Below are 23130 nucleotides of genomic sequence, written 5' to 3' on the forward strand. Positions count from 1 at the left end.
CCCGCCTTGCCTCTCTGGTCCCTCGGTCGTAGAGGAGCAGCTGCAGCGTGAAGGCGAGACTGCGTCTTCTATTTCCCTTCCTGGAGCTGGGGCGACGAGCCTGGCCCTGTGGGCAGGTTTAATGATAATATCCACCACTTGTTCTTTAACCATCTCAGCAGAGTCTTGAACCCATCTCCGAGTACCTTTTATCCGGCTTTAGTAAACAGATTGGGATACAGAGGGAGAGTCAAGTTTCTTAAATAAGAAAAAAGACGAGGACCAAAAAAAACCACACACACACAAACATATCGTACTAAGAGAAGTCGTGCCTCTTCCAGCCAGAGGGAAGTCAGCGGGGGCCCCCAAGAGGTCGCTGGTGGCGCAAGAACCGAGGCCAGATTGGAGAGAAAGGAGGAAGGGGGAAAAAAAAACACACACACACCCAGAAACTTTCTTCCATGTTGCGAATAATCGCCGCCCCCCCTCCAGGGAGAGGCAGTAACGTGACACCCGAGAGAAACCCGGAGACCCGAGCAGAGGGAGGAAGGGAGGGAGGGAAAGAGGGAGGAGAGAGCGCGGCGGAGAGCCGGAGGGAGAAAGGGGAGGAGAAGGAGGAAAACCCCTGTCAAGGAGGTGGAGCGAGGGGATGGTGTCCGCCTCCGGTTCCTCCCCGCAGTTTTTGTAGAGGAGCCTGAGCCGGGACAAAACACGCCGAGACCGACAGCCACAAAGCCGGGGGCGGGGGGGTCCACGCTGGCGCTGGAGGCGAGCCCCGGCGGCCGCGAGCGAGCCCGAGGCGCTGCGGGGCGCGGGACGCGGGGGCGCTAGCGGGCCGGGCGCGGGCAGCGCCGCCGAGCCGGGGACGGGCACCTCGGCCACTCGGGCCGCGGCGGCGGGGACCATGCCGAGGAAAGTCTCCTGAGCCCGGCAACTTCGGCCCCCTCCCCGCCCCCCACCCGGGCTGCCCTCGGCGCGGCCCTGCCCATGTGCAGCCGGCCGGCCGGGCTTTCCTCCTCGGATGGGCAGGCGGATGGGTGACCTCTTCCTGGCACGGGCAGGCTGTGCGCGGCGGCGGAGCCGGCGATGAAGAAGAAGCAGCAGCAGCCGCAGCATCCCGGCGGCGGCGCGGATCCCTGGCCCCATGGGGCCCCTCTGGGGGGCGCCCCTCCGGGCCTGGGCAGCTGGAAGCGCCGGGTCTCCCTGCTGCCCTTCGTGCGCTTCTCCCTCCGGGACTACGGTTTCTGCATGGCCACCCTGCTGGTCTTCTGCCTGGGCTCTCTCTTCTATCAGCTCGGCGGGGGACCCCCGCGCTTCCTGCTCGACCTGCGGCAGTATTTGGGTAAGGAAGGAAGGCGGGAGCGAGGGCGGCGCGAAGTTGTGCCGGGGCGGGGTGGAGGGGGGAGCCGGGCGCGCCGCGCACTTTGGCGCTGCCCCCGCCGCCGCCTGTCGAGGCTCCCCAGGTGGGACTCCCGCGAGCTTCCGTGCGGCGGCCCTGAGCGCCTGCTGCCTCCAGCGCGTCAGTCTGTCTGTCTGCGCAGAGGCGGGGGGCGGGGGTCGCGCGGCGGGGTTGACTTGCCCGGCAGGTACCCCGGGGCGGGGCGCCGCATATCTTCCCCCCGCGCCCCCCGCCCCCGCCTCGGCCACCCCGTCTGGGGTGGAGAGCTGGCGTGTGAGTTAGTGAGTGTGTACGAGTGTGTATGTGTGTGTAATCAGGCCTGGCAGAGCGGGGAGAGGCGAGGGGCAGCGACGGCCCGTGCATGGCATTGTTAGTGACCACAGTCCCGTCCCGTCCAGCGCTCCGCGTCGCGGGGGTGGGATTAGTTCCTCCCCGGGGACCGTTCTGCGAATTCTGTCCCGCAAGATTTCCTCCTGTCCCCTGGCCTGGGTGACCCAGGGGCAGTTTGCGGGCTCCCACGCTGTCCGTGAGCTGGTTTGTGCTTGGGGCATCCCCTGCCCACCTAGCTGTCCGTAGCAGGGATCGACCTGCTTCGACTGAACGATGCATAGCGCTGCGTGTCTCAAGTCTGAACTTTTGGGGGAGGTTGTGCCTGGTTTAATAGGAGCAAGGCTGCCTATGTTTTTGAAGAGGTGAGGGGAAGGAGCTTGCGAAAAGAGCGGCTCCAGAGAGAGGATGTGACCTGCGGATCGGTGATCAGTGCGCGTGGAGAGGGGGTGTCTGGGCCCAGCGAGCGTACCCCAGGTCCCCGGTGCGCGCCTGGCTAAGGGAGGATGCTCCTCTCTCACAAGTGTGGCTAGAGCAGGTCTCGACGGTGGTGGGTGGGGGTGGAAGAGGAGAGGCTGAGCGGGCCCAGATCATCGCAAACGTCTGAGTGGATAAACTAAAGCCCCCGGGGAACTTCCGGCATCTGCGTGACCCGAGCCAGCGCGCAAAGAGAAGACCCCGGAGCGCTGGAACCATGAGCCAAACGACTCCGGCGGCTGGAGGCTGCCAGCCTCACCCACAAAAATCCCTTCGTCGCCGAAGCCACAGGTTTAGATAGCAGATGGTTTTCGAAGGAAGAAAACCACTTCAGCAAAGTGACAGATGTGTTAGAGCGTTTTGAAATGTACATGCAGATAAAACAATGTTTTGTTTTCCCGCGTAGAGAAGCTCAGGTTTTAAGTTACACTTCTCTTTGGGTAGAAACTTTGGGGAACTACGGTTTTTTTTTAAGATGCTTTAGAGAAAGTTAGAGGAAAACATTGCCCAAGTGGATTTCCAAAGAATAATCCTCAGCATATGGTTTCCTAGGGGATTTGGGGTAATATGTAATTTTGCTAAAGAGTCAACTCTTTTCTCTGGGAGTTCTGTGTTTGGAAGTCTCACAGCCCCATTGGCTCTCAGATTCCTGCTACTACCACACAGGTTGCTATTATTACCAACAGTCGCTGCTATAATAACTGGCATAGGGAGGGAAGTGATTGAGAAGCTTAGGGGTCTTTCTGCATGAACTCTGATAAGGAATTCTTTGTTGAGGTTCTTTTCAAGCAAAATACAGAGGCCAGTGATGTAGGGAAAGCACAGTGGAGAGTGAAGGAAGACACCTGTGATGTCCTTTGGAGCACTTGGCTTTGGGCAGGGCATTTTCCATAGGTAAAATTCCGGCCTGGACCAGACTGCCTGTAACACATCCACCCAGCTCTTAAAATGTCCTCTGATAACCTTCTTGGGGCAGGGAAATCTGGGAGGAGGAAGGATCAAAGGCATGTAGTGAGGCTAAAATCAACCGCAGTATTTAGCCTGTTAACTGCTTGAAAATTCAGTCAGATACCTGCGGTACCCAGAATTTTATGCACTTTCATTATATACTCCAGGAAATGAAGCCTGATAAGTTTGGGGGCTCTGTTGGTGAAAGGGTGAATTCACAAGCATTCACTCAGGGAACGAGAAAGAACTGAAAGATGGAATATTGCTCCTATTACTAACTCATCGTTGAATTTCTGACTGATGTAATGGGTTGAAAATGACGTCCTTGTGAGCTGAAAATAAGATAACCCTTGGCCAAATTTGTTCCCTGTTGTTTTGTTATGTAAACATAATGATTTTCAGGAAAAGTGGGCTTGTGGTCTTTAAGAGGGTCTAAAATATACCCTTAATAATATAAGGCCAAGGTATCTGCAGAATTATGCTCCCCTTGCTTCCTCCATTCTACTATTTTAGTGTCTGTGAAAACAAAATTGTGGTTAGTAAACACATCCTCTCAATTTTCCTAGGTAGCCAATTTTGGAGGCAAGTATTTCTCTTAAATATAAGTTCATATAAAGTCAAAATTTCCCAGATAAAAATATTATTTTTAGCAATATTTTTCATGACAGATTATTATTTTTAATAAACTTCTATAATATATTACATCTGACACATAGTAGCTACTAAATAAACATCTGTGGAAGTGACACTTGTACCTATTGTATCAAATAGGTAGTGTGATATGTAACATACTGAACACTGAATATTCTCACAGGGAAGAAATAGGACCATTTATGACAAAAGCCATTTACTGTGTATGTGCCAGTCAATGCACATATAGGAAGAAATTGTATTAGCACAGAAATATCATAGATTAGGTACAGGTGTTATCCCTAATTTTGATATGGGAGAAGGGAGGGCAAAGAAGTTCACTGACTTGTTGAAGGACACAGAGTAAGTCAGGCAAGACCTGAACCCACGTCTGGTTGAATCAAGTGCCCACTGCATTAACACTACTAGCAGTTTAAGAGAAAAAGGAAATAGAGCCAAGATGTGAGTGGGGTACTAAAGAACCGACTGGTCAAAAAATGATCATTTTTATTTCTGTAATTTCATTTTCCTTTTCTTGATACTTTGAGTATCTTGAGGGGCCAGCAGAGAAGGGAAACCATGCAAGCAGCAGGCCTGCTCTTAACTCCATCTTCCTGTTATTCATCTCCAAGATGCCACCTCCATGAACTAGGCTACTGAACTCTCCCAGAGTCCCACAGTTGGAGGTGAGGTGAATTGGAATCTTAAATTTTTAATTTTTCTCTTTCTTTAGCATTCATTCTCTGTTTAAGCTATGTGTGCATGCTCAGTTGCTAGCTGTGTCCAGCTCTTTGAGGCGCCATGGACTGTTACCCACCAGGCTCCTCTGTCCATGGAATTTTCCATGCAGGAATACTGCAGTGGGCTGCCATTTCCAACTTCAGCGGATCTTCCCGACCAAGGGATTGAATGCATCTCCTGCATTGGCAGGCGGATTCTTTACCACTGTGCCAGCTGAGAAGGCCCTGTCTAGGACAGTAGTTCTCTGTGTGTGGTCCCTGCATCGGCATCACCTGGTCACTTGTTACAAGTACAGATTCTCAGGTCTCATCTCAGACCTACTGAATGAAGCAGTCTGGGCGTGGGACCCCAGAGTCTGTTTTAGTAAGTCTTCCAGGTAATTCCGATGCCAGTCTCAGTTCGTGAACATTGTTCTAGAGTCAAACATTGCTTTTTGGACGTTCCCTATGTATTTGAGAGAAGGAGAAGTGATGAGAGTGAGAGAAGTGATTTATAAAATATTTTAAAAGCGATGGACATGGTTTCATTTTTAAGCTTCAACTTTTAAAAATGCCTCTACTTTGCTGCATGTGCCCCATTGTTTCAAGAGGAAGAGCAGCCAACAGTTGTAGCCCCAGCTGGCTTTTGACTGTCTGAGGTTAGGAGATGCATGGAATGAGGTGAAGGGGAGCAAGCAGAAAGCATAGTGTGGAGGAAAAAAGGGGAGTCGGTAAAGATACTTCTTCTTCTCAAAGGAACTGGGGTCAAACAGCTTCTTTTTTCCTAGGCAGTTTGGGGAAGGGCAAAGTCTGTTCTTTTTAAAGATGCTTTTACTGCAGCAGATTTATAAATAAAAAGGAAAGTGTGTGAGGGGGAGGAAATTTATGCAGAGAGAACTCTTGTCTTGCTTCTTTACCTCCTTGAAATGGATGGAGGAAGGAGAGTATAAACACAGTGGGGGCAGTAGACATGAATAGAGCAAATTGCTGTACTTGGAGACCATGGTCTGTGCAGTTCATTGAAATTATTTCATTTATTTTGAAGTGGCATTCAGACTTTGACTTGCTGTAGAAAACTAACCAAAATCAAATGAAATCTCCCATAGAAATTAGATTATGATGCAGCCTCTGCCAGTTGACTCATTACTTATGAGCTGTGGAAATATCAAAAACTTGGAATAACACTCGTTACATAGATGTAAACTGAATAAGCCAGATGGCTTACTACTGATCCCGTACAACCGGCAAACTCTTGATGATTTATTGTCAAGACTTGGATATGTGATTTAGTCTTTATGGGAACTAAATCTATGGGAACTAAATCTGTTGGATTGATCTCAAGTTGATAGGCTTTCCTTTCCTTTTTTAACTTACACTATTTTAAATGGAGATATACTACTCTAGTTTTCAGAATTGCCAGTCTTGATATGTAGATTACATATGAGCGTGGCAATTTTGAGTCAAAAATGAAAGAAAAAGATGTAACTTTATTGACTTGAAAGTATCTAAGTTTAAATGAATTTAAAGGAAAATGTGAAAATTGAGGTCCAGACTTGTTGCAAACTAGTTTCTCTAAACCTTAAAAGTCAAATTAAGTTTCCTTCTGCACATCATATACAGTTTAAATATAATACCCCAGCCCCCAGACGGTAATCTAGGAAGTGAATGCATAAAATATGATGTTATCAATAGAAACCTTTGACATAAAAAGAAAATAACATTCTTGTTCATAGCTGCAAGTTTATCTTATAGGGTTGGTTGGGGACACAGTAGCACTGTTTTAGAGTAAGATAGAAAATGGAATTCAGCTATGGCAGACTGTTCTGTAAACACACAGCATGAATAGTGAAAAGCATTCTGTCTTGTAAACTATTTTTAATGTAGACTCATCTCAGTATGAGTTGTTTTAAACTACAGATAAATATGTATTATCTGGATACTGTCTTTCTTCAAATTCCCTGTCATTGATCCAAGTTTAAAACACTAGTTGCTTTTGTATTTGAGAAACTAGAATGAAAGTGCTCAAGCTTTTTGAGTCCCCAAAGAAATAGTATCTTTTGCTTCCCTAGAGGGAAACAGCAGGAGCAGAATCTGTAGCTTCCCCTGCAGCTGCACTGAACAGGTCAGGGATGGACAGTGAAAAGGCATCTTATCTGACAAACTGTAGCTACTAGAATGATTAGAAATTGTCACTTGCTGTTTTGTTATTTTTTAGAAAGAAGTTAAGTCTTGACCACAAATAAGTTTTGTCCTACCTATATTTATTTTTATTACAGAAACAACTTTAAGCAAACAGTGATATATATAAACCCTTTATCAGAAAACACTGGAATTTCACCAAATTCTTGTTGCAGAAATCAAAACAATGTAACAACTATTGTGCAAGGAATTTCCAAATGAAGCACACTTCAGTATATGCTGTTGATTTTTAATTCACTCACTTAAAATGTAATAGCTTTCAATTGTTTTTAGAATATTCCTAGATAAGTGAAACCATTGCTAGAGTCACTTCTAGAACATTTGCATCACCAAAAAGAAAATCCTCATTCGCTTTAATTATCACCTCACTATTCCTCCATTTTCCCAAGCCCTTAGGAACTAATCTATTTTTAGTCTTTATAGATTTGCCTCTTCTGGACATTTCATAGAAATGAAATCATTTAATGTGTGGTCTTTTGTGTGTGGCTTCTTTTACTTAGAACATTGCTGTCAAGGTTCATTCATATTGTAGCCTGTATCAGTACTTATTCATTTTTATGACTGAATAATATTCCATTGTATGGACATACCACATTTTGTCTATCCACTCATCTATTTCTCAACATTTCAGTTGTTTCTTTTGGCTATTGTGCTAAGGCTGCTGTGAACTTTTGTATGTAAGTTTTTGTATGAACATCTATTTTCTGTTCTTTTAAGTATATCAGTTCAGTTCATTGCTCAGTTGTGTCCGACTCTCTGTGACCCCATGGACTGTAGCACACCATGCTTCCCTGTCCATCATCAACTCCCAGAGCTTACTCAAATTCATGTCCATTGAGTTGATGATGCCACCCAACCATCTCATCCTCTATCATCCCCTTCTCCTCCCACCTTCAATCTTCCCCAGCATCAGGATCTTTTCTAGTTCTTTGCATCAGATGGCCAAAGTATTAGAGTTTCAGCTTTAGCATCAATCCTTCCAATGAATATTCAGGACTGATTTCCTTTATGATTGACTGGTTTGATCTCTTTGCAGTCCAAGGGACTCTCAAGAGTCTTCTCCAACACCACACTTCAAAAGCATCAGTTCTTCGGCACTCAGCTTTCTTTATAGTCCAACTCTCACATCCATATATGGCTACTAGAAAAACCATAGCTTTGACTAGATGGACCTTTGTTGGCAAAGTCATGTCTCTGCTTTTAAATACGCTGTCTAGGTTGGTCATAGCTTTTCTTCCAAGGAGCAAGCATCTTTTAGTTTCATGGCTGCAGTCACCATCTACAGTGAGTTTGGAGCCCCCCAAAATAAAGTCTCTCACTGTTTCCGTTGTTTCCCCATCTATTTGTTATGAAGTGATGGAATCGGATGCCATGATCTTAGTTTTCTGAATGCTGAGTTTTAAGCCAACTTTTTCACTCTCCTCTTTCATTTTCATCAAGAGGCTCTTTAGTTCTTCACTTTCTGCCATAAGTATACACATCGGAGTGAATTGCTAGGTCATATGATAATTTTATGTTTAATTTATTGAGGAACTGCCAAGTTGTTTTCCACAGTGGCTGCACCATTGTATATCCCCACCCACAGTTTATGAGTTCCAGTTTCTCTACAGCCTCACCAACATTTGTTATTTTCCATTATTTTGATTGTAGACATCCTAATGGGTATGAAGTGGTATCTTATTGTGGCTTTTTTTTTTTTTGGTATCTTCTTAATGATTAGTGATGTTGGACATCTTTTCCTGTGCTTTTTGGCCATATGTATATCTTCCTTGGAAAAATGCCTATTCACACTCTTTGCCCATTTTTTACTTGAGTTGGCTTTTTTGTTTTGAGTTTTAAGTACAGTGTCTGGGTATAGAGTAAAATCTAAATATATTTCTAGTGATGAACACAAAGGCCGCTTTAAAAGAATCTTGGGGGTCTTGTTTTACAGTTATGGATGACTTTGAATAGTAAACACTTTACATTTAGTTCTACTGTATGAAAATTCATAAATAGGTAACAAAACTATTTTACAGGAGTCACAAAGATTATTGTGACTTATATTTGGAGTATGAGTATTATCAATCTTGAAGAGCAGATTATAGTACAGTGGTGTGAGAATTCTTTCTTTGTGCTTTTTCACTAGAATGGAGCCAATGAGTTCAGCAGGGGAAAACATTTGTGTACATTATGTTCCTTATACTATGTACTATGAGGCCACCAAGGAAATCTAGAGCATTCTTACAAAATTAGGATTCATATGCAATTCCTTTTTATTCACATTGTGATATAATATACAGGACAAACATATAGTCCTTTAAATAGTAAAATAAATTAGAAATTTAACTTTTGTAAAATAGGATTTTAGGAAGAAATATTTCCTTCAAAGTGTTAGACATTTTTAGTAGGTTTTAAAATTATATATTATCAAAATAAGAAGCTTTAAAATAAGTACAGTCAATTCCATGCTGCCTGATAAGAGATTCAATTTGAATAGTTTGTAACACTCTTATATCAGGGAGCCAGATAGCAGTGAAGTGCCCAGGGTGTGCTGCACTTCTCAGCCTATCTCAGATTTTATAGCAGTTGTCTGTAATTTCCCAAGGACAGCCACTGGCTCATCTTTCCTGTCTCACCACCCACCTGCTTTGGCTTCTGCTATTGCCCCTTTGCTGATAGCTAAGGAAGCTCAAATTCCAAGGGTGATCTCTGAACTCCTTAGTACTTATTTCATAATCACTTTTGAAGTTTTGACACTCTACTGTGAATTGTCATAATTTGTAGGCAAGCTCCTTGGAAGGAGGAAGCTTGCTCAATACTTTCCATCTCTGCTGTGACACCTCTCCTGGGTGCTCCACATGAACCCATAGGAAGTATCTGTTGATTCAAAATATTTGCTAAGCAGACTGTTCTTTACTTGGGCTTCAATTCTGCTTTGTTTTGTCCCTATTTTCAGTAGAGAATGTGGGGAGGGGTTCCAGGAAAGACTCTAGCCAATGGTTGGTTCTCCAACCCATCTCTTTCTGGCTATTTGAAGCATATGCTCCAAAGATGTTAAAACCACTACCACATACAGTTCTATAAACGTTTTCTTCTGTAATGTTGTCTACCTCTTACCTGTTGGGATTTAGGATTGCATTCATAGAGCTTTCCTTGTAATTAAGAATGCCTGAGGTCAATCTAGAGATTTGAGTGCATACTAGAATGCAGACTTCTTGTTTCTTGTCATTTTCCTGAACCCTAAACCAGTTGTTTTGGGAATTTGCAGAATAGCAGTTTGTCTCTTGCTCTAGGTCAATGTCTTCCTTAAGTAGCAATTTGTATTAAATTAGCTGGTACATTTCAAGCATGGCTGTAAGGAGATGAGACCATAAGATGATGTGGGTTTTGAAATAGTGACTGAATGGATTTTAACTTAGAATGGCAGAATAATAGATTATAAAATTAAAGCTCAGTGCATAAACAGATTGACCTTGTTTACTGAAAGACACAGAAATAACCTTAAGTTATGGCCTTGATTAAGTAATTCTGATTTCATTCATTGATAGATGATTTAAATAACCACTTGCCTTAAACCATAATGCATTTCTGGAAACATCATTGATTTTTTTTTCTAGTTCAGTGAGTGTGACTTTCACAGCCTTATGAAAATAAAATGAAAGTATTCTGAAACATATAAACTTTTTGTTCAGTCATTCAGCAGATAGTCACTGAAAGCTTTCTGTGGGTCAGAAGCATCAGATACTAGAAAAAGTACAAGCTTTAGAGCAGGGATCTGGGTATGAACAACTGTGTTTCCACTTCTTAGCTGGAACGCAGGCAATGCTCTTATCTTCTCAAAACCTGAGGTGTTTTAATCCATGTTGTTTGTTGTTTAGTCACTAAGTTCTATCCAACTCTTTTGTGGCCCCAAGGACTATATAGCCTGCTGGCTTCTCTATCCATGGGATCTTCCAGGCAAGAATATTGGAGCGGATTGTCATTTCCTTCTCCAGGGGATCTTCCCGACCCAGGGATCGAACTTGCATCTCCTGCATTGGAAGGCAAATTCTTTACCACTGCACCACCAGGGAAGCCCCACATGATGGGATTACTCTGGTAACTCAGATGGTAAAGAATCCACCTGCAATGAGGGAGACCTGGGTTGGGAAGATCCCCTGGAGGAGGACATGGCAACCCACTCCAGAATTCTTGTCTGGAGAATCCCCATGGGCAGAGGAGCCTGGCGGGCTACAGTCCATGGGATTGCAGAGTCGGATGTGACTGAATGACTAAGCACAACATTTTATAAAGTACTTGTCTAACTCAAGGCCTTGCATTTGATTTCAACAAATGCCAATTTTCTCGCCTTATTCTTTGCTTCTCTCAGATCCCCTTTTCTTTTGGCACACACACACATACCAGTGAAATATGCAGATTCATTCATGGCTTGCTTCTATTTGAATGAACTATTCTACCCAAGACGTGTGAAATTACTGAAGCAGTATTTTTGTGGCTTATCTTGTCACCCTCACCTTCAAACTGATGAGGACTGGTCAGCAGCTGACATTCTCCAGTCATTTGTCCTGTTAACTATATACACACAAATCTTTCTGCTTCTTAGCCTCTCTTCTGCTTCCTGGAAACCATCTGAAAAAGGCATTCTTTGCCCAGCCTGCTTTTCTCTGTTTTGAATTTATCCACGTTCCTCCCCACCCCAGACACACACACCTTGCATTCACAAAATTAACATAATTGTAAGAGAAGGAGTATGGCACAGCTCCCTCTCTGGGATCGCCAGCTGGTCTAGGACTGGACTGTGATCCACATCAGTCTACCCTTTCAAACGATCACAGAGCCCGGCATACACTGGGGCTGCTGCTAGAGCCTTTCCCCCTCGTGATGGGACTACGGCGCCCAGTAGTCTGGCCACGGATTTGTCTCTGGGTCTCACTTCCCTTCCATTGGAGGTCAGAGCAGGAACAGTGAACCAAAGTAGCGGGTCATATCTTTGTCAAAAGGCTGGTGAACTTGCTTCTGTTTTCCATTCTCTGCTTCTTCAGGTTGCCTTGACCTGTCCAGCCTCTGATGGGTGCTGGGGCAAGCCAGAGCCAACAGGGCCATTAGTCTCTAGGGTGGCTGGTCACCCAGTCCCTTGAGAAGCTGAAAGCAAGTGGGATTTTACATTACTTAATGGTAAGTTAAATTTTGTCAAGGGAAACCATGACCTTGCAACTCTGGCACAGAGCTTCCTTTGACATGTAGACTGTTTGACACAAATGCCTTCTCACTGGGTAAGTGGAACAGTCAGGCAGAGCCCTGTGGGCTGCTGGAAGGGACAGGGGACCTGGGTCTGGAGGGAGTCTCCAAAAAGCTCAGTGGTCAGTACTGTTGAGTCACGTGAATCTCCTGAGCTTACATTTCTTTGCCTCCAAAATGAAGATGTTTAATTAGGTCTGTGATCCTCAGTTGTTTTTCTTTCCTAGGACCCTCGTTAGCAGCAGGGTTTCCATGTGGTCTGGATGGTCTGTCTGGGAATATGTACCAGTGGCCAGGAAAGAAAGAACAGGGATAGTTCTGGAGCTTTCCAGATGTTCTTTTCTCTTTAGAATGACTGAATGAGGTACTCTGTAAGGTCCCACCTGGAGCTTCCCAGTGGCTCAGTGGTCAAGGACTGGCCTGCCATGCAGGGACCGCAGGTAGATGCAGGTTTGATCCCTGGGTCAGGAAGATTCCCCTGGAAAAGGGAATGGCAACTCACTCCAGTATTCTTGCCTGGGAAATGCCATGGACAGAGGAGCCTGGCGGGCTATAGTCTATGAGGTCACATAGAGTTGGACATGACTGAGTGGCTAACATTTTCGCTTTGTGGAGAGGAGTTACTATCAGAAGGGACTCTCTTCTCAACGGTTTTTTTTTGAAATGACTGTGCTACACCCTCCCCTGCCCGTAGTTACAGGCAGGTGAGTGGAGCTGGCGGGAGGGGAGGGGAGGTGCACCCCTCTGGAGCTCTGTCTCAGGTCCCAAATACAAATCTTGCCAAGTTCTTGGTGCCACATTTGTGCTGGACGGTCTGCCCGCTGAGACATCCTTCTCCACACTAAGAAAGAAGCACAGCCAGCAAGCCACTCCCAGGTCACAGCAAATAGCACGTGCCCTACTTCCCTCCACCCCTGAGACTTTGCTGAGTCTGTAAGAAGCGGAGGACAGAAGGAACTAATGCGGTGCTTAGAATGCCTCATCTTCCCTGAAAGTATTTTTGCAATATTCCTGAAAGCAAGGGAACTCACTCATCTGGTTGGAGTTTTCACAGAAACGTGATTGCAGATTTTTTTTTTTTTTGCAACTTCATTCTGCTTTAGTGTCAAAATGCAGCCAGTGATGTGCCAAAAAATGTGTGCTAAATCACACGCAGATTTAGACACTTCAAGAGGAAGTTATTTTTACCACACTGGGGAAGAAAACAGAAAGTGACAATTAGCCGGGAAGCCAAGGCGGGGCTGAGTCGGGAGGGGAAGGCACGCCGGCCTCTCCTGTCTTGCCAGGCTGGCCTGGGGATTGTGGTGTGGTCGCCTCTTAGCAGGTAGGGCAAGGAGTTCCGGTGCGGAAGACCTGCCCAGAGGAGGATGTTGACATAACCTCCACGTGTGATGCCCGTTTGAACTGTGTGGAGTTCACATTGGTCCCTGCTGAAAACGTAGCCCCCTCCATAGAAGCTGCTCTCCGACCAAGAGCTGTGTAGGACCTGGAGGTGGAAATGGAGGACAGCATTCTGGAAAGCTCCATAAATACGAAAACCAAATGGCGCGGTGTCTTTAGCAGATGACAGGATTGAGGTCATATTATTTTCTTTGCTCATGCTTTTCTCAGCTCAGAAGGCTGCTCTTGTTTGCTTGCCCAGCGGAGACCCAGGGCCTTACGGAGTCTGAAATGTTTGTGGTTATGTTCTTCTAGCCCTGCTGTGAGAGGAAGAGGTTCCCAGAAACGAAAGGGAGGGAGGAAGAAATGTTTGTCAGCGTCCACAGCCTCGGTCTTTTTATGGCGCTTTACACCCGGCTGAAGGAGATCTACAGCTACCGTGTAGTGATAAGATTTCAAGTCCCTTGAGTTTGAAGCTTGACGGTGAACTTTTCAAAATGCATTTGGATGAGGCTTTATTCAGGCCTCCTTGTGTCTTGCTCTCCTGTTCCTTTCTGGGAGAGATGTGCAGGTCCCGTGCCAGTGTGTGCTGAAACAGCTACGATGGGGCCACTCTGCTGTGACCTGAGCTCTGGCATTGATGGTGTGGGTGTGGGCACACTGTTAGGTGTGTTCCCTCGCTGGGATGGGGAGGACCTACTGGAGAATATGTTGGCTATTCGGTGGGCTCCTGCTTTTGTGTTTCGCTTCTTTCATGACATTATGAATTTGCTGTTTCCAAAGATAGTTGCCTTTCACCAGATTTTCCCTGGCCACCTGGTCGGAATGATAGGTGAGTTTTGTCAGTTTCAGAGTAAGCCTTCCCCACAGGCTTACGTTTCATGGGAGCTTCATATCCATGAGACTTAAGGGATCAGAAAACATGTGTTTTCCTATTGCTTTCAGATGCCCGCCCTCCTTCCCATGTGGCTTGGCAGCCGTCCTCTGTCATCTCTTCCATCTATTCAAGTTCATTCCTTCAACAAATGTTCATCAAGCCCCAGTCATGCACTGGGTGCTGGAGGTAGTGTGACTCATGACACTCTCCCTGCCCTGGGTGCGGGGAGGGGACTGGATTCTACTGGGAGGGGCAGAGAGGGACTTAGAATAAATGTAAAGTGATAAACAGGGGTCTCCGGGAAGCTAAAGGAGGAGGGTAGAAGCAGGGATTAGATATGCCTGGCTGTGATTCGGTTAATGATCTCCTTGGTTAAGATCCTGTTTATGCCAGGAGCTCAGGGCTTCTCAAATCTGGCTGCATAATAGAATAACCTGGAGAACTTTGGGAAATACTGATTTTCACTCATTTGGTCAGGGGTAGGGCCTCGGCATCTGTATTTGTTTAAAGCTCCCCATGCAATTCTGATGTGCAACCAAACTGGAGAGCCTCTGTAGTTCATAGATGGCCAGGGAGCTTTGGGTGTGCGCGAAGTCCTTTTGTGGTATTATTTGGAGATGTTTCACTTAGCCTAGAGTCTTTATTTTATTTTTTTTTAATTAATTAATTTATTTTTTCAGTGGGTTTTGTCATACATTGACATGAATCAGCAATAGATTTACACGTATTCCCCATCCCGATCCCCCCTCCCACCTCCCTCTCCACCCGATTCCTCTGGGTCTTCCCAGTGCACCAGGCCCGAGCACTTGTCTCATGCATCCCACCTGGGCTGGTGACCTGTTTCACCATAGATAATATACATGCTGTTCTTTTGCAACATCCCACCCTCATCTTCTCCCACAGAGTTCAAAAGTCTGTTCTGTACTTCTGTGTCTCTTTTTCTGTTTTGCATATAGGGTTGTCGTTACCATCTTTCTAAATTCCATATATATGTGTTAGTATGCTGTAATGTTCTTTATCTTTCTGGCTTACTTCACTCTGTATAATGGGCTCCAGTTTCATCCATCTCATTAGAACTGGTTCAAATGAATTCTTTTTAACGGCTGAGTAATATTCCATGGTGTATATGTACCACAGCTTCCTTATCCATTCATCTGCTGATGGGCATCTAGGTTGCTTCCATGTCCTGGCTATTATAAACAGTGCTGCGATGAACATTGGGGTGCACGTGTCTCTTTCAGATCTGGTTTCCTCAGTGTGTATGCCCAGGAGTGGTATTGCTGGGTCATATGGCAGTTCTATTTCCAGTTTTTTAAGAAAGCCTAGCCTAGAGTCTTTTATTTGGCTGTGACTTTTAACATTTTAGCTTTCAACTTCTCTATACAAGCTCTTCTCAACTTAAATGTGCATTCAAATCCCCTAGGAATTTGTTTAACTGTTAGATTCAGGGGTAGTAGGTGGGGGGTGGAGTCTGAGATTCAGCATTCCCCAAAAGCTCACAGTGTCACCAGTGCCCCAGTCAGCGGACCACATTTTGAGTAGTAAGTTTCTATCCTGTAGCATTTTTGGAATGTGATTAATTCTTGTAAACAGACAAATGAGCGAGGGTTCATCCTAGCCAGCAAAGATCTGTACTATTAAATGTCTCATTAATTTCTTTTAATTGAATTCTCATTCACCAGTTTGATTGTTCGAATTTAAGAACATTCTATGGTCTCCACGTGCATGCCTGCGTGCTCAGTCATGTCTCTTTGCCACCTCATGGACTGTAGCCCACCTGGCTTCTCTGTTCATGGAATTTTCCAGGCAAGAATACTAGAGTGGGTTACTGTTTCCTACTTCAAGGGATCTTCCTGACCCAGGGATCAAACTCTAGAGTCTCCTGCATTGGCTGGGGGATTCTTTACATGTGCCACCTGGGAAGCCCCTTAATAACATTAGCTTTTTCTTAAGAATCATACACTTGCCTGACTAAAGTTTGAAAATGTCTGCTTTTATTAATTTCTGTAATCCATAGTATTGAAATACAGGCTGTTTGGAGATTTGTGAACATACAGATGCGACCTGTTGCCAAGTTTATTAATAAGCATAGGAGGTTAAATAATTAGTCTTGGATATAAAATTTCTTCAAATAGCTACTGCAGAGTCTTGCACTGTTTTTAATTGTAATAACGTTGGAATTCATGGCCAAGAGTCCTATTTTCCAAATATTCCAGGTAAAGTTTTCTTTTTTTTTTTTTAATGGTCAGAGCAAATAATGGGATATGAATAAAGCAAATAATTGGAATGACTCAGTGTAATGCTTTGAAAACACAACTTTAATAAATAATCAAAACCCTTACATGCTTATTGTAGAAAACTGGGAAATAGGAAAGCATAAAGAAGAAAGTAAAATGTGTGTTAATTCCTGCATTGAGAAGTACTTTGGTTTGGTTGCATGCTTCCAAGCAGTATCACAAATGTCATTTTGTGTCTTTACATGGTGTTCAATAACATTGGTTTTCATGGTGGCAGAGTTTCTTATGAATGTATAATAATTCCTCTAGCAAGAACTTTTGATATATAGCCTATTTCCAGCTTTTCATGATTCTACATAAAGTTGTGATGAACAGTATTAAATTTTTGCACACTCCTCTACTACCCTGGGAGAAATTCCTAGACTTGAAATTGCTGGGTTAAAGCGTGTACCCATTAAAAAAAAATCACTTTTAGTACAATTGCCATATGCTTTGGTGTCTTTCACCAGCAGTCTGTTTTGGTCATATTTTGCAAGCACTGGATAAAATCTTATAAAACTCCTCACCCATTCAATTGGTGAAAAATGATATTTTAAGCTGTAATTCACATTTGTTTGAATATTAATTAAACTGAATAATTTGACTATCTTTTGGGAATTATGATTTTTTCCCTGCTTTTCCTCTATAGGTGTGTTCCTTCTTTTGCTAATTTTAAGAATTTTTAAGAGATGAGGGGTATTAGCCCTTCACCATACATTCAAATATGTTTTTAAATTGCCCTTTAGTTTTTTTTTCCCATTTATTTTTATTAGTTGGAGGCTAATTACTTTACAATATTGTAGTGGTTTTTGTCATACATTGACATGAATCAGCCATGGATTTACATGTATTCCCCATCCCGATCCCCCCTCCCACCTCCCTCTCCACCTGATTCCTCTGGGTCTTTCCAGTGCACCAGGCCCAAGCACTTGTCTCATGCAACCAGCCCTTTAGTTTTAAAAATCAGTTTCTTTTATTTTTTCTTTATTCTAATGAACTTTTTTCCATTTATTATTTTTCCTTTACTTTAATGCTTAGGAAGGTCTTATATCCTGTATTTTCCCTATATTTTCTTCTAGTTCATTTGTTGTTTCACTTTTTCATTTACTTTTTACACTCTTTTAGCATTTATTTTGGTATGAATTGATCAAATGGTTTTGCAAGTCTAGTTGGAGACAGAGTCATACTTGAGTGATGTCATTCTTTAACATTAAATTAAAATTTCAAACATTGAAATTAATTTCAAGCCTAATTCTCTTTAGAAGATTTGAACCCCGCATTTGCCATTTAATTTCTAAACTTTTGGGGACAAGGTCCCCCAGCTTCCAGCCCATGGCCCTTGTTTCTGGAGAGAACTTTTGTGTGTTAGTAGATTGTAGAGTCTCTGGCAAGTCTAGGCAGATACAACCACTCTCCTTGCCCACTCGGCCTGAGTTGCCTGAGTAAGTGCAGGACTAGGCAAGTTTTTAAGTCTTAGCCTCTTGGATTCCTTTTGAGTCTCTGGAGCAAAAAATAAGCACCCCATCCCCAGACACATGCTTCCTTTTCAGCTGAGCTAGAATCCTTAGAGGGCAGTGATAGATGAGCTCCTCATGGACAGCCTGTCTCAGCCAGCCCTCCGCCCTTTGTAGTTCCTTGTAATGAGGACAGCCCTCTTTTAAACACTGTTTTCTAAGCAGCTAGATGACAATAAGTTGTTTGGCTCCTGTGTGCTGTTATTCTTTTGAATGTTTATAAAATTCAAGGGAGCACAATTTGATGACAGAGACATCTGAAGGCCAACCATATGGTCTAATAGAACTACATCTTCTTTTTTTGGAAATCACATTTCTTCTGTGACTTTGCCCCGAAGAGGATGCTTCCTATCACAGGAGGCAGTGTTGTGTAAAAGAGCAGTGGCTTCAAATCAGAAGTCCTCTGTGTGAGTCCTGGCATTGCTAGCGTGCAGCTGGGTGACCTTGGGCAGTTCACTTAACCTCTCTGAGTTTCCATTGGAACTTTAGAGGGACTCTTTCTGCTCCAGAATAACAACCACTAGATTATGAAGAGAATGCTGTCTGCTACTCTGCTGACTGGAATACTGTGAAAATTTGCATTTTTAATATCTGCTAATGCACACCTTCGTTTTAATTATCCAGGCAGAAGCCTAGCCAGAGCAGGTGGCACTCCAGAGTTTAGGAGCCAGAGAGATGTTACTTACTGTGCGATGTGTGTGTCTTGTGTCAACAAACACACACATCCATCAAAATTCTGTCTCTAGGCATTCACAAGCAGTGCTTCTTGTGTGTATTCCTGCCCTTTCTGAACTCTAGGGTTTTCGTGCAGGAAGAAGACCTCCAGGGACTGTGTAAGTTACATTTTTGTCCAGTAAATGTTTTTATTTGTTGAAAGAATATTCTTGCAAAGAATAGTTTGATGATTGAAAGTTCTAAAACGTTTATCCCTGTGATCACTTGATACGATTTTAATTTTTCAGATTTTTTTTTTTTCAAAATCGAATGTGCCAGAGACGCAAAGATTTTTCTAAAGAGCTGCTAGCCTGGTCATCTCTGATACAGATGTATATATTCATAACTTTCATATATGTATTTATGGTAGTAGAGATTCATTCACGTGCCTTAGGGAGCATGGGGGATGGGGAATAGGGAGAAGGAGAGGGCTTCATGGAAGAAGTGACAAGAGCTGGGTGTTGAAGCATAAATAGGAGTTTGCCCGACAGAGATGTGGCAAAGGACATTCCAGAAAGAAAGAGAAGCCCTGGCAGAGACTAAGGGAGAGAAAGTGAAAGTGTCAGTCGCTCAGTTGTGTCTGACTCTTTTCGACCCCATGGACTGTAGCCCTCTAGGCTCCTCTGTCCATGGATTTCCCAGACAAGAATACTGGAGAGGGTTGCCATTCCCTTTTCTAGGGGATCGTTCCGACCCAGGGATTGAACGTGGGCCTCCTGCATTGCACTCAGATTCTTTATGATCTGAGCCACCAGGGAAGAAAATTGTGGCCCCTTTGAGCCGTCTGAGCAATATGCGTGGCTCCTGGGAGACTGGGACAGGGAGAGAGGAAGTGGGGGTTGCTACAGGGAGGCTTCTAGGGAAAGGGGTAGATTTTAAAGGAGCTTGTACATTACACTAATTGGCACACAGTGGGGAAGCCTCTGAACATTTTCAGACCACCCTGTGATAGCAGATTTGTTATTCCTGAAGTTAGCTCTGGAAACAGAAAGTCACAGCAGAGCCAAAGCAGGTATCTGAAACGGTTCTCAGATTGAAAGTGAAGTCGCTCAGTCGTGTCCGACTCTTTGCGGCCCCATGGACTGTAACCCGCCAGACTTCTCCATCCATGGGATTCTCCAGGCAAGAATACTGGAGTGGGTTGCCATTTCCTTCTCCAGGGGATCTTCCCGACCCAGGGATCAAGCTCGGGACTCCCCCATTGCAGGCAGATTCTTTACTGTCTGGGCCACCAGGGAATCCCTCAGATCGAATGGTGCTTTAAAGATCAAAAAGTTCTTGCACACAGGTTATCAAACGTGCTTCTTTACTGTTTCGAATAGTGGGTGTTAAGCTTGTTGTGCATATGAGGAACCTGAGTCCAGAGATGTTTGAGGTGGGGAGGAATTTTGCATCCAGTTTGAGTCTGCTTGGGCCCCAGGGATCTCTTCCGTTTCACCCTGTGGCATGTGGAGGCATATTTCAACAAAAGTCCTCAGGTACTTTCTGACTCTTTCAGTTTGAACTTTCAAAACAGTTTTAATCTTGATAAAGAAAGCTTGACAGGAAAACCAACTTAACTCTTCTCCTGCAGGTGTTTATTTAGTGTAATATAGTCATGTAGAGTTGCCTCTTTGCTGATGTTTTCCTGTTATGTTAGCGTGCTACAAGCTGATGGTTTATTTTCTCTGATTAGCTGAAATGGGAAGAAAAATCCTCACTGTGTTTTTATTAGGATAGGTTATAACGTATCTTGATTTTACATTTCATTTATTTAGGTTACTGAGATCATGCCATTTTGTCATATACTAAGTTGACATTTAGGCTATAATTTCTTGCTGTTTTAGAAATGACTTTTTGCTGTGTATAGGAGGTTTATTCTCTCTGCTGCTTTATTGGAGACTCTTTATAAGTGACTCCATTTGTGTCTTAACTGAAGTTCCGTATTCTGGGGCTGTCTATCCCGCATTCTGACTGTAGCTTTTTGTAAAACATTTCAGCTCTTCAAACTGCTGTTGGAAGACATCCGCCTTACCTGTGCTGCCACCTGCTCTATGACATTTAAAGCAAAATGGTCTAATTGTTTTGTCTTTGTCTTTAAAAAAAAAAAAAACCAAAAAGCCAGAAACAGGTTTCTAAATCTCTGATTTTGCTAAAACACAATTGGAGGAGAGGCGTTCAGATCACAAACACATTGAATTATGCTAAGATTGTGATGGGTGGGTAGATAGTCCTTGAAATGACTTTTTGATCTCTTGGATTTCAGAACATCTTTTTAGAGAAGAGGTGAAGGGAAAATTGCCCAAAGGGATGCTCCATGCCCTGAGTGACCCTATGTGAACTTGCGCTGGGTCTGGCGCTTACTGAGTGATAATGTTTATTATGGTAACTAGAACATGAACCTGGAATGAGAGTTAAAATGTTAAATTTTGTTATTGTTGTTTAGTCACTCAGTCGTGGCCGACTCTTTTGTGACCCCATGGACTGTAGCTTGCCAGGCTCCTCTGTCCTCTGTCCATGAGATTTCCCAGGCAAGAATACTAGAGTGGGTTGCCATTTCCTTCCCCAGGGGACCTTTCAAACCCAAGGATTGAATCTATATCTCCTGCATTGCAGGGCAATTCTTTACCACTGACTCACCTAAGAAGCCCAGCATTGACTGGATAAACATGAAAAAAAAAAAAAGTAATCTAAATGCTTATCTATAGGGGAAAAATGATATGGACGATTGAGTAACCCATACAGGGAGATACTGTACAGTCAGTTCAGTCACTCAATCACGTCCGACTCTTTGTGAACCCATGGACTGCAGCACGCCAGGCTTCCCTGTCCATCAGCAACTCCTGGAGCTTGCTCGAACTCATGTCCTTCGAGTCGGTGATGTTATCCAACCATCTCATCCTCTGTTGTCCCCTTTTCCTGCCTTTAATCTTTCCGAGCATCAGGGTCTTTTCCAATGAGTCAGTTCTTTGCATCAGGTGGCCAGAGTATTGGACTTTCAGCTTCAGCATCAGTCCTTTCAATGAATATTCAGGACTGATTTCCTTTAGGATGGACTGGTTTGATCTCCTTGCAGGCCAAGGGACTCTCAATAGTCTTTTCAAATACCACAGTTCAAAAGCATCAATTCTTCGGCACTCAGCTCTTTCTTTATAGTCCAACTCTCATATCCATACATGACTACTGGAAAAACCATAGCTTTGATTAGATGAACCTTTGTTGGCAAAGTCATGTCTCTGCTTTTTAATATGCTATCTAGGTTGGTCATAGCTTTTCTTCCAAAGAGAAAGCATCTTTTAATTTCATGGCTGCAGTCACCATCTGCAGTGATTTTGGAGCCCCCCAAAATAAAGTCTCTCACTGTTTCCATTATTTCCCCATCTATTTGTCATGAAGTGATGGGACCAGATGCCATGATCTTAGTTTTCTGAATGTTGAACTTTAAGCCAACTTTTTTACTCTCCTCTTTCATTTTCATCAAGAGGCTCTTTAGTTCTTCTTCACTTTCTGCCATAAAGGTGGTATCATCTGCATATCTGAGGTTATTGATATTTCTCCTGGCAATCTTGATTCCAGCTTGTGCTCCATCCAGCCCAGCATTTCGCATGATGTACTCTGCATAGAAGTTAAATAAGCAGGTGACAATATACAGCCTTGATGTTCTCCTTTCCTGATTTGGAACTAGTCTGTTGTTTCCTGTCCAGTTCTAACTGTTGCTTCTTGACCTACATACAGATTTCTCAGTAGGCAGGTAAAGTGGTCTAGTATTCCCATCTCTTTAAGAATTTTCCACAATTTGTTGTGATCCACATAGTCAAAGGCTTTGGCATAGTCAATTAAAGCAGAAATAGATGTTTTTCTGGAACTGCTGCTTTTTCGATGATCTAGCGGATGTTGGCAATTTGATCTCTGGCTCCTCTGCCTTTTTTAAATCCAACTTGAACATCTGTAAGTTCATGGTTTATGTACTGTTGAAGCCTGGCTTGAAGAATTTTGAGCATTACTTTGCTAGCATGTGAGATGAGTGCAATTGTGCGGTAGTTTGAACATTCTTTGGCATTGCGTTTCTTTGGGACTGGAATGAAAACTGACCTTTTCCAGTCCTGTGGCCACTGCTGAGTTTTCCAAATTTGCTGGCATATTGAGTGCAGCACTTTCACAGCATCATCTTTTAGGGATTTGAATTAGCCCAACTGGAATTCCATCACCTCCACTAGCTTTGTTCGTAGTGATGCTTCCTAAGGCCCACTTAATTTTTCATTCCAGGATGTCTGGCTCTAGGTGAGTGATCACACCATTGTGATTATCTGGGTCTTGAAGATCTTTTTTGTACAGTTCTTCTGTGTATTCTTGCCACCTCTTCTTAATATCTTCTGCTTCTGTTAGGTCCCTACCATTTCTGTCCTTTATTGAGCCCATCTTTGCATGAAATGTTCCCTTGGTATCTCTAATTTTCTTGAAGAGAGCTCTAGTCTTTCCCATTTTATTGTTT

At 43.8% G+C, this 23130-nt stretch overlaps 1 protein-coding gene across 1 annotated transcript in view; it reads left to right on the forward strand.

Annotated features, from left to right (window-relative positions):
* The first annotated feature begins 756 nt into the window (after positions 1-756).
* Positions 757-23130, forward strand: part of UST (uronyl 2-sulfotransferase) — a 303123-nt gene continuing 280749 nt past the window's right edge. The window contains exon 1 of the mRNA XM_043457263.1: positions 757-1321. Within this exon, the coding sequence (XP_043313198.1) occupies positions 1066-1321 (256 nt within the window). The 5' untranslated portion in view covers positions 757-1065. The remainder of the gene's footprint in view (positions 1322-23130) is intronic.

Source organism: Cervus canadensis, chromosome 33 (genome assembly GCF_019320065.1).
Source record: "Cervus canadensis isolate Bull #8, Minnesota chromosome 33, ASM1932006v1, whole genome shotgun sequence".
NCBI classification, from domain to species: Eukaryota; Metazoa; Chordata; class Mammalia; order Artiodactyla; family Cervidae; genus Cervus; species Cervus canadensis.